The 12,425-nt window shown below is 38.1% G+C and overlaps 1 protein-coding gene across 1 annotated transcript in view; it reads right to left on the reverse strand.

Moving 5' to 3' along the window:
* Positions 1-1,061: 1,061 nt before the first annotated feature.
* The window catches only part of RGS7 (regulator of G-protein signaling 7), a gene marked incomplete at both ends in the record, with an annotated part of 51,469 nt that continues 40,105 nt past the window's right edge, over positions 1,062-12,425 (reverse strand). The window contains 5 exons of the mRNA XM_010152877.1: positions 1,062-1,264; positions 8,970-9,095; positions 9,578-9,688; positions 11,188-11,249; positions 11,985-12,083. Of these exons, the coding sequence (XP_010151179.1) occupies positions 1,062-1,264; positions 8,970-9,095; positions 9,578-9,688; positions 11,188-11,249; positions 11,985-12,083 (601 nt within the window). The remainder of the gene's footprint in view (positions 1,265-8,969; positions 9,096-9,577; positions 9,689-11,187; positions 11,250-11,984; positions 12,084-12,425) is intronic.

Below are 12,425 nucleotides of genomic sequence, written 5' to 3' on the forward strand. Positions count from 1 at the left end.
CCCTTCTCTTTTTTGTGGGACTTGCAGCAGCATCTCCTGGCTCCCAAGATGATGACCTAATAATCAAACTGTAGGAAATTCTGCAGGGATATGATATCTATCTCTCCTTTTGACACCATTTCACTTCGCATTAATAATTAAATTTTCATCACTGGGCTGCTGATGAAAAAGGGAGGATGGTACTGTTTCTAATACTTTTACTGTGTATCCATTTCTTTTCTTTTGCTTTTCTCAGAAGTCTGCAAAGATGAAATATTGAATTATAAGCCACATGAAGTGCCACATTTAAACAGAAGTACTTTTTTTTTCTTCTGAATAAACCTGAGATTTGTATTATCATTTTGGGGTTTAAAATTTTACTTCAAATCTCAAAAATATAAGTATTTTCACAAAACTCGATCCAATAAAAAGTATCTTTTGATGATGGCATTCAAATTGAGACTAAATCAGACCCCCATAAGCCAAATGAGACATTTACAGACTGCTGTAATACTTATTATTGAAGAGCAGATCTTTAGGATCTTTGCCCAGTGCTCTGTAGGTAGTTTAATAAGATATAGAAAATACAACATCTGTAAAACATGATACTTGTTCACAAGCTGTTACAAAATGTTGTTTCTCACATGGGTCACATTCTTTGCATTATGGGAACCTATGACTCCTGCAAATGACAACACCACTTTTGGACATGCATTGAGACAACAGACATTGAACCTGTCAAGGGAAGTCTTGCAAAGACAGATCTTGAGAACTAGAAATCAGTGTGTGGGGGGAGCTTTTCTCTTAATGTAACTGAATAAGAAAATTCAGTAAAAAGGAACATGAAAATATAATTTTCATTGCACAGTACGCTTTGCTCTATTTGAAGCCCACTTGAAGACTAGGCACTGAAGTTCCATGAAGAGCTTTAATAATTCACAGGCCTCATGAAATAAAGAATGTTACCAATTTTCATTGACATAATGGCATTTTAGGAAACAGAGCGTTACCATTTGATTGCCAAATATATCTTATGTATATAGACTTCACAAGCCAATATTCTATTTCAAATGTCCCTAAACAGGATTGCAAACTGACCTGAGCATCTTCAAATGTGTATCTTCCTGGGTCCTTTACATTCTGCGTGGTTTTGTCATAACTTTTTGAATCTAGATTGATAGCGCTGGGTGCACCTGGAGCAAGGAATTCTTGCCAGATTTCTTGGACGCGAGCAGGAACTTCACGGATAGGCCTCTTCTTCAGGTCTTCTACTGCTAACCAGAACCTACAGTACAACACAGCATCCTGATTTCCAGTTCAGTATAATCATTAGTGAAGTGCTTATGCTCTTTGCTCTTACAAAAAATGAAGTAACTGAATTCTTCATCTAAAACACACTAAAATAAGAAAAATCTGTGCTTTTATGTTAGGATCAGCACTCTGATGTAGTGTCTCAGGCAATCAATCTACCTTAAGACTCAATTATTACAAGCCTCCTCATGAGATGGGTGGGAAGTCCTTCATTACTTATGTATGGATAACTTGCTTAAGGGAAGGTTTCCACTTAACTGGAATTAAACTGAAATTTCATTTCACCTGAACCACAAGGTGTATAACACTTATAAATCTACTGCTTTTTGACATTCCTTCTAAACCTGATAAGTTATGTTCTTGCTATCTACATGAATCTCTCTGAGTCCTGCTAAACTATAAGCTGTGTAACAGCAATTTTGTTACTACTACTCCACAAATCATGTATAAACTGAAAAAGCATTTGTTTTGCCCTCTGTAATTTAATTTCTTTCTCCAGAATTGCATGTCTATGCATGCTTTTGCTAAAATGCTGGATGGAAGTGCCCGTTCTCTCTTCTGCTGCTGAGCAAACCAACATCAAGCAGCCACAGACAGAGCAGGACATTTCATTTTACACTTTCTCCCATTCTGGACCAGGATCATCAAAAAGGTCTTGAGTACTTTGTGATCACAGCTAGCTAGCTTTGATAAGCTTTGATATTCACTTTTCAATTGCCATTATGATTGCCTTATCATTATTTCCTCTATGGGTGTTCAGACGCTCTCACTGCACAAAATAATTCTAAATTCAACTATCATCCCATGCTTAGGCAGAGTGCAGTACACTTTGTTGGTCCCCACCCCCCTGAGAGCTCAACTAAAGTCTGACTTTGTTAAATATGCAATATATACCATCAATACTTTTCATTATTGTTTTGACACAGCTGATCGTGTGAAAGAGATAAGCTGAACCTTGAAGTGAGGGAACTGTTAATTAAGTTGTATTTTACAAGGCTGACTGATAATTTGGGCGTACCTTTAAAATGTAGTTCCACCCTGCTTACCCTGTGAGATCAAACTGAGCTCTCTTAGCTTAGTAAAACAGGGGTGGGATAGGAGAGAGGAACAGTGGAACTGTACTCAGACCCACCAAGAAATCAAAATGATACCTCCCTCAATCCAAATTCTAACATAGTTATTGCAACACCTCTTAAGAGAGGACAGTAAAGCATAGCAAAGAAAACCTTACAGTATTCCTCCTAAAAGACATTCTTCACTTGAGATGATCTACCTTCCAGGAAGATTAGTCCTTCATAGTCCTGTTTTGAAATTCCTTTGTAGCACAGATGGAAGGAGCCCGTACTCATTGCACACAAACCATTATGGTCAGCATCACTCTACTGAGATGACTGGTTTAGGTATTTTTACATCCTTCAATTTCCATAGTATCTAAGCACAATCTTGGCGTCTACTGATCCCTCAAGATTCTCCAAGAGAGAGAGAAGTAATAGTGTCCCAGTTTTGTAAATACACTGATAATATAATCATGTACAGGTGTTTCTCCAAGGTAACAAGGGAGTTGGTGCCAAGAAAAGAATGGCAGTTTCAAAAATTGCATCACTTATCTCCACGAACTCTAATGTGAGTGGAACAGAGATCTGCACAGAGCCTGGGAACATATCCTGAGAATCTGGTGGCAATGAAGTAAGAGTAGAGGCCTCATAACTCAAGTGTAAAAACTGCATAACTCACAAACTCTAATTCAGTTCACATTGTCAAATTTGGGCAACCTACTTTCGTTTCCTTAAGCTGTTTTCAATATTTGCATTTAAAAGTATGTATCCTGCAGTGCTAACCCCTTCAAATGCATCTTTGGGGACTGACTGATTACTCATGTGTATTGAAGTCAGGTAAGGAATAGAAAAATGAAAGGGAAGGATGTTCTTTGTAAACACACATTTTCTATCACCCTGCAGACATCCTGAGGATCTAGCTCAAAGCTGTCACATTATTGTTTGTTCCATTATATCCTGCCAATACTTCTGGAATTCACTGCAAACATGCCTTAGGATGCTATTTTCTTTTGCAAGTAAACTGTTTCCATATAGTAGGTTATATTCAATTATGGGGAGATAGATGGGAGATAAATTTAACTTTTTAGGGGGATCATTCAGCTTCCAGCACAGAATAGGCAGGTTGTATAGACACATCCTTAGGGGCTGAACACCAGCTCTTTGATAGATTAATTTGATTTTACCATTCTAACATTAGCATTCAAAAACCCTACTGAAAACACGAGGTTCTAAATATAGAAACCTCCGTAAAAGTTGGAAGAATATGCTGATTTTTGCAGTATGTTATGTCTAGGGGAGGTTACTTCACATCCAACACACATTTTAACATTTTGTTCTACTTACAGATCTTTCAAGAAAAAATGCCTGCCCTTCTCCCAGCCAGAGTTAAAGTCAAATATGTGAAGTTAGGAATGCCAAAAATAAGGTTGCCACCTCTTGCATTTTCAAAAATAACTTTTCTGAATATTCCATGGCAACCGATAGCACAGAAGACGTTGATATGGAATCTGCAAGACCTCAGCACAGCACCTCAAATCAAAAGAGCTCCCTGTCCCCTTTTACAGCTCTCTGCCTCATGAGCTGTGATCAGAGCAAGGGAAGACTCTTGCAGCAAACAGCATGCAGTGTGCACCAGTAAATATATGCCAGGGCAGGAGAGGGGAAACCCAACAGTGTTTACTGGACAATAATATACACAGGCTTAGTGCTACTTTGTGGAAGGAACGAGAGCTCAGTCTTTCTACCCTTAGATGAAACCGTATCTCCTGTTGGTAGAGGTTTGCTTTTGCCATGGAGACCCTCTGTAGAAGTTGCTCAGTACCGTCTGAACAGAGACCTGAGTAGTTGGGTGTAAACCTCACTGCTGCCTTCTGTCCTAGCATTTGGGCTGACACATACCGGGTCACAAGCCAGACGTATAGCTGAGTGACAGTGTACAGCGTATGATAGTCATACATCCAACCACATGACAAGCTAAAACACATCTTACAAGACATCGGGGGATTATGTCCTCCAGCTGGATTACTTTCAAAGTGAGGGTGGCCTTGCCAGATAAATAGCACAGCTGCAACACGGCTTCTGACCCATTAACTGACCTAGATGTCAAATGCAGCCATCAGCAGATCCCAGATCAAGCTAATCAGTTAAATTTAGCACAGAGGCATGCAGAGTGAGAGAAAGGCTGCAGTGATTCCCCACAAAACACAGGAGGTTTAGGCAGAGTGCGGACACAGTGAAGTGGGAATTACATGGGCTTTGCACCCAGTGCATATGACACAAGTTGGAGGACAGGCCTTTCCACATTTTCAGCAAAGGCAAAAAAAACATTAACAAACTCCATGAAGAAAATCAGCTAACATTTTTCTAGGGGCAGGAAAGACTCTCTCTGATTGTCAGAGTCCACCTTCTTGCCAAGTACAACTTCAAGCTTAAAGACATAGTAGTGCTGCAGGTCTTCTAGAAAATCACAGAGAAAAACCACTAAATCTGGCAACTAGTTCCTTCTCATCCCATCTGGGGAAATGGCAACATTGCTGGAGCTTGGAGTTTAAGCTTGAGTCCTAATAAGAAATAAAGTACAGGCAATTTCAGAGTTGAGGATTAAATTTTGGTCAAGTTATTAACACCTAAACCAGGGTTTCATAATCAACAGAGTGAAGGATAAACATTACCAGTGCCCATACTGTGTGGGAAAGTGTCATTACCAACACTTCTGTTCAGATCTGCAGGACAGACATCAAGAACAGCTAATTAATCTTCATACTTTCTAACATGCAGAACTCTTCTTCACTGTTAGTGAAGACAGAAATGCCTTGGATTTCAAGTAATCAAGAGCAGTGATCAGTAATAGAGAGCAAAACAGTGAAAGGCTGAATTAATAAGAAAACCTCTTGCACCATTCTCCCTCTTCTCTAGTAAAAGCACTGTTATGATGTTATTAAGAGAATAACCAGAACCACTGAAGTAAGCTAAACATAAAATTAAGCACTCTGACTGAAACAGTTTGTAGGCAATACTGCAAATTTTTAGTAGTGTATATGTGTTGGATTTTTCAGGACATAATTGAATCTGCTATCTCCAGTACAGAATACTTCTAAAACAACTTAAATGGATGAGTCTGAAATAAACACCTCACAAAACCTCAGCTTGCAGGGGGTTGGACAGAGAAAATTTTTTGAGAAAAAACATCTAAATCTAGTTAAATCCTCAGTCTGTCTCTTCTTTTTCTGGACAGCCAGAACTCAAAGCCCTTTTTCCCTGTTTACTCACACATTATGCAAACTAATAAATGAGGATCAAAGGAAGGGGCAAGGGGGACAGCAGCTTTTTTTCTGTGCATCAGTCATGGAAGATGTCCTGTCACCATTCTCCCTTCACTAACCTAGGAGGCTTCTGCAGTCTTAGCACTGCCTCAGAGATCACCCCTACGGCAATACTGCATAATGACTTGGACAGCCTTCCAGGTTGGCAGGCCTGAAACCATTTAGATCTTTACAGGCTGCAGTTCCTACAGAACAACCACCTGGGAGCAAACGTACAGTCAGCATATGAATATTAATTTTCTAAAGAATTCTACAGAGAAAGGAATGATATGGAGAGGAATGGGGATTTTCTACAGAGATGAAAGAAATTAGGTGTCCAGGTGCCACATTCCAGTAAGATTCATTTCACTATCTCACTCTCTTTGAAAGTCCTTTTTCAGTGCTCGGGCAGCCTTGTGACCGAGCTCGGTAGTACTGGATCACGCTCAAATTTAAGTCTTGTGAATTTTAAACAATGGTCAGGATTTTTGTAATAGGCTGTGGGAATACTATAAATTTATTATCCCAATCATATGTTACTTTAACTCTTTGCTCTGTGCAGTGAGCCTCATGCAAAATGATCCCTCCAAAAAATCTGCATGGTAACAAGTCATTACAAGTCATAGCCTGCATTAGGTGAGTGCAGAATCCAACCTGGGTGTTAGCAAACTGCAGTCACTCTGTGATGAAGATACTGCACTGACAGAACTGCTCAGACAGTTTTATTTCTTTGCTCTGCTTTACAACATCCCTTTAGAGAGTGACATAGTACTAATCCAAATTTACAAGAAAAAAAAAAAAAGAAAAAATGCAGAGAGATACAGCATAAAAAGGTGAGCTCTGGTTGCATTCCTAATCACTGCACAGTTCTTAGTTTTAACTCAGGGCTTGTTCCTTCATCCCTGTTCTGTTTCTTAAGACAGGATCTATAAGCACCAAGAATGAGATTTTCAGCCAGCTTAGACACTCTCCATCCAAGTTAATGAAACACCAACACTGGGACTTTTAGCTACATGAGATAATCACACTTGAACAGAAACAGTGTATCTGGTATCTGTATCCTGTGTACTGTGCTTGGTAGCTTGAATCCAGGGTCCCAGCTGACTATCCCACTGTCAGTTTGATGGTGCTTGTAAATTTTATCATGATCAGATCTTTAAAAGTACTAGAGCCAGCCACTGACCTGAGTTCACTTTGTTGCAGTGAGAAAATGTGGGTGGAAATACATCTTTTTCTCAAGGTGGCTGTCAAATCCCCCAAAATTACCCCGAAACCCCAAAATTCCCATAGTAAGGTTAACAAGTGAGTGAAGAAATTTGTGGACTTTTACATTTAAAATTATTCAGAAGTAATGCTTGAAACCATCAAGCTTTCCATGTCTGTTATTGTGATCTATAACATTTTGACTCCCATACACAACAAACCACAAATTCCTGCTTTCTAACCTCACTATACTGTGTGAGCCTAACAGTGGTTTGATCTCCCCACAGTTCAAGAATTCATAAACATAATTCTGAGCTTGTGAGAGAGTTTTCCTTCAGTTAATCATCACAGAAAGCAACTTTTCAGCACAAGTTTGATCCCTTGCCTGATCCTTCCCAGGAACAGCCTTTAAGCTCTTATTCACCATTGCTCTGATATTATATTTTATAATGCCAATATAAGAAAGAGGGAGAGAGAGACAGAAGAGTAGATGGCATGTCAAGGAATCAGCTCTGAACAAATTTCTCTAGGGAATTTTTCTGGATCAGTCACTTGCAGTTTGCTTGTGGTTAGTGTTGTAAATAGGATTAGAAGAAAGAGCTAGGGATTATGTGGATAACAGTCTAGTTGGCAGGGAGACAGATTAATCACAGAAAAGCATAGAAACTGCAGCACACACTGGGGCTGGATAGTTTCATGTTTGAACAGCTGCTCTGCATAAGGAATTACCAGGATGCTCTTTAAATAAAAAAAATACCTTTTCTTTACTTGGTATTATTCTGATTTTAAAAATTTCATTGTACCACTTGGATTTTTTAATTAAAAACACCTGTATCTGTCACTAATAAAGTTATCAACATACATATACAGGTCAAGCCATATTTCCAGAGGCACAACGACAAACAAGTCAGTTGGAAAACATCATTCAGTCTAGAGTATGTAAGATACATTTGTGAAGCAAGGTTCAATGTTTGAGTATAAACATGCTCAGCAACTTAGAGAGGTCTGTCTCCTATTATTCTGCTGACAAATTAACAACAAGGAGGTCTGTTCAATTACTCAGCATTTCTGTATCAACACCACAAAATGCTAAATGCCTCTTGTAAGATGCTACATAAATGTAACTCTAGTATGAGTGGGTTTGCTACACTACTTCAGAGTGAGAACTGGCACAGAAACAAAGTAGTTTAGAATTTTCTGAGTTCCAGAAGGTGTGCAAATAGTATTTTATATTCCTTGTGCAACTGGTGAATGGGAAGGGATAGAGATGACATCTGACAAAAAGATGGAATAAAGAGAAAAATATGATGTACATGCTTTTGCACTATGTACAGCATGACTTATCTACAGAAAGGCTGTTATGAATCCCTCTGAAATTATTCTTACTGAAATGCGACTTTCTGGATCAGTGATAACAAAACATGCTATTAGCCATTTGACTAGCATTTTTTAAAAATCAATTAATTGTTCTCCCTCACTTAAAAGTAATTCGGTACATGTATATTTAAAGAAGACCAACAAAACTAAGTTTCATACACTTAGTAGAACCTTTCAGTTTTGTAATGAGTGAGGAATTTGAGACCCAGCTGTCACAGTACTTCTGTTGTGTCAGATCCATCAGTACTTGAATCTTAGTGGAGTTTTTCAAATGATCAATGATCCCCAGAAAGCCAACTAACAGGGAAATTCAGTGAAATTTAATTTTAAAACTTTCCTTTTTTTTAAACAATTTCTCTTTTTCAATTTCAGTTAAAATTTTCATAATATTGGACTTAATAAGAGATACTGAACAGACTTCAACTGGGTCAATGTTTTAAACCTGTTTAATAAAATGAGCTGAGAGAAAAGCTCTTACATGAGTAGTTTGACCAAAAGTTGGATATGAATGGGAAAGTACACATCATGTGAGTCTCTGCTAACTATATGAATCATTCCTTCATCCTGAATATGGGATCAGGCAGCAATGTCCATGAATGCATTCTGAAAAGTAAGACATGGGAAAAATTCTGAAGTGGTCAAAAAATGAAAAAGAAAGGTATCAAATGAAAAAAACCAAAACCAAACTAAACAACCCAATGTATATTACAAGCTATTAAAATATAACGTCCCTCTCATTTACCTTAAATTTTCTGAACTGAATTCTGACTCCAGGAATTTGAGAAACTGCTCTCTTCCCACAGGGTCTTTCAAAGCTTCATCCATACCAAATCCCCATCGTTTCACCCTCTGCTGTCCTGGCTCTTTGCTACAGAAGGAAAAACAACAGAACCCACAATCAGCAATACTTCAGTATTCTAATTCTCTGTGTTCATAATTTAGACTAAGACCTGAAGTCCAACCACAGATTTCTCACCTTCCAGATTGCTCATTTTTGTGCAATTTTCAGAGATGAGCAACAGGCTGCTAGCACTTACACAGGATGAAGGCAATACGCGTGCATTTACACAGGTGAATAAGAACTTCCAAACAGGAATGTTATCAGATTTTAAAAGGTGTCTTTCTTCCCCACATTGGAACCTTGGAAACTGGTTACTGTAACTTTGCACATAGATTTATTAATCCATAGCTCTTCCCATCTTACAAAACGGTGAAGCTGGATAGACCAAAAGGCTACTGCATTGCCCTTCTGCCTATTACTTTCCTGCAATACCTCTGTCTGAAATCTTCACATTTCAAGGAATGTCTGTTATACTCTCTTAACCCAAAAGAAGAAATAAAAGTATATACCTTGCCTCCAGTTCCCAGAACGTGGTGTCATCTGATATCCAAGGGTTTGAGGGATCAGGGGGCACAAGGAAAGGATCGTATTCCAAATACTGCTCTGTATAAGCTAATAGACTAGGAAAACAAAAGCATGCCATGTCAGAAGGTGAGGAAACCTGATCAGGCTACCCTAGTTAACCAGTTACCTTGCATCAACTGAACCATGGTAACCAGGTGTGCACAGACTCAGAAGTCAGCTACAAACTGAGGCTAAAATAGGTTTGCTAAAGCCTCTTCAAAGTGGACCCGTGAAGAAGGAGAGGTGGCTCACATTTATCAAGAGCTGAAATAAAATAAACTTCTCTAATACTTCCACATAGATCCTTCTAGTGTTCCTTTAAGCACTAATAAATTTCATCAAGCAACCTCTTTCCATGAACATTTGCTTTCATAAAGGAAAATGTTTTACACCCCTATGGTTTGAATTATCAGTTCCTTTAAAATCTGTTCTAAAACACTTCATGCGATTCAGGTCATACTTATTGGCCCTGCAGCTGCTAGGATTCCTTTTTTGTCTTTTAAATACAGTTAATATTTTTCTGATTTCCTAATCTCATGGCACTACTTTAAAGTTTATTGCTTTCCAAAAAACACCAATTTTTTTTCCAAATTCTTCTGTGTTCATGAATTGGTGACCCAGTTCAACACACTCAAAAAACTTTGCTTATATTCTGGTAATTTACATCTCACATGCCCTTATTCCTGCTTTCTGTTTCCTTTTGCCTCATAATTATTGAAAATTTATTGATAAGTGAAAACAAATATTCCTTCTTTTCATTCCTATTTATATTATGTTTAGTCTGCATTCCATTTTTACTATTCAGCCAACATAAATTCTTAACCTGTTCTTTTTATAAATATAAATATATTTATACATGTTGTATGCGTATACATCCATACACATATATAAATAGACAGACAAGCACAAAGGTATAAGAGGATGAACAGCCATCTTTTATTTGTCTTATTTCCTTCATTAACTCTTATGCTGCTCAATTTTCTGCAATTTTCACTACCTCTGTATTTGATGTATAAGACAGAGCGTTCCGTTTCTCTGCCTCTTCTCTGTCTAAGCTGTAGTTAGTCTTTGTTTTGCTTTCTAGCCCCTTCCTGATAAATTTTGGTCTTATTTGGAGAAATATTCCTACTAGTGTTACATCCTCTGATACGAAGTAAGCTCAGATCCACTTTGTTCAAGCACTGAGCTCCTCACTCAGCCAGCTCTGTCGATCAGTTCCCTTGCTTTGTCAGTGATTGCATTTTGAAATAACAAAACGGTAACCCCAGACCTATTTCCATTTAGCCTCCCGGCCAACGCAAGGTGAAACTTGTGAGCACCTGGTCAGAGTCTCTTTCAGTGACTCTTGTGTTTATCAGAAATGTATCATATAATACCTGGGCCATCTTTTATCAGTGAAAGAACTTCACATCTCCATTTAAAGTAAACTCTCATCAGTTATCTCTATGACACCTGAGCTCCCTTGCCTCTCTTTCTCTGGAGCTATTTCATACTGACATTTTCCTAATAGCTATCAGTCTAATTGAAAAAACGGAAGATGTGACAACATACTTACCTCTCTGCAACTTTTGACATTTTTAATCTATGCCTGTCTAATTGCATTTGCCAGTGCTTAATCTGCAAGAAAGGAAGGCGAAGAGTGTTATGAGTAACTCATTGCTTAAGTCTATTTCCATAACTTTTTTAGTAGGGCTGTAATCTAACCTTAATTTATCCTAGGGCACAGTAGAGAAATATATCTGAGTTAAAACAACTGTTCACCAGTGCAGTTCTAAAATACATGAAATTTTCCATCAAAGAGAAAAGACCATACAGAGACAAAGAAAGAATCCAATATAACATTTTCCCTAAAGGCTCATCAACAGAAATCCAATTAGCCTTTTCTTATATTTTTGAAGAGAACTACTAATTCTTCAAACATTTACCTTCTCCCAATTCTAACACCTCAGGAAAGATTAATGAAGCATATACAGTAGATACAGTGTGAACCCATACATGAATACCTGGAGAGGTAAGTATGCCCCCAAACCTTGAATCAATGTTGAAAGGAAGAGCAAGCTGTCTATTGCTAAAGGGGCTAATGGGCTTAGCTATACAAAGAACCCACTAACCGGCTTGCTGCGAACTGCCTTTAACTGTTTGATTCAAGATACAAAAAAAGTCAGGTTTTGCTTCATTAGTGTTAATAGAAATTACATACTTAAATCCATGTATCCTGAAACAAGGAAAAGGTTTACTAAACATTTGCTACATCTGTTCTGAACATATTTCCCAATTATGATAATTTTGGTTTAACACCTACTTTCCTAAAAAGGTAATTGAAAAGAACATGGTTTTAGTTATTTTTCAAACCTCTTGGTGTAGTTCATCTTCTGTGGGTGGCTTAGTCTCTGGTACTGGTGTGTGGGTAGGGCTGTGACTTCGAATGTCATTTTGTAAGCCATAGACAGACTACACAAAAATATATGGAACAATGATAGTTGCTTTCAGACACTGATTTCTACGCATACCCATAGTAACTGTGACATTTTAGTACAGCGTGCTCAAGAAGTTAGCCAAGATCATCCTTTCTTAAAGAAACTGCAAATAAGCCATGCACTCAGATAAAATCATGCTTCTATACCATGGTGTAAAATAAAGACTCCCAAAATCCCATAGAACCTAGACAACGTCATAGAACACAGGATCTACTTTTATTACATCTCTATATTAAGAGCATATTAAACATGAAGGGGAGGGGGGGTGGGGCATGTGTGACACTGAAAGACAGCTATTACAGTAAGTGGAGATGAC

Source organism: Eurypyga helias, unplaced genomic scaffold (assembly GCF_000690775.1).
Source record: "Eurypyga helias isolate BGI_N326 unplaced genomic scaffold, ASM69077v1 scaffold38725, whole genome shotgun sequence".
NCBI lineage: Eukaryota > Metazoa > Chordata > Aves > Eurypygiformes > Eurypygidae > Eurypyga > Eurypyga helias.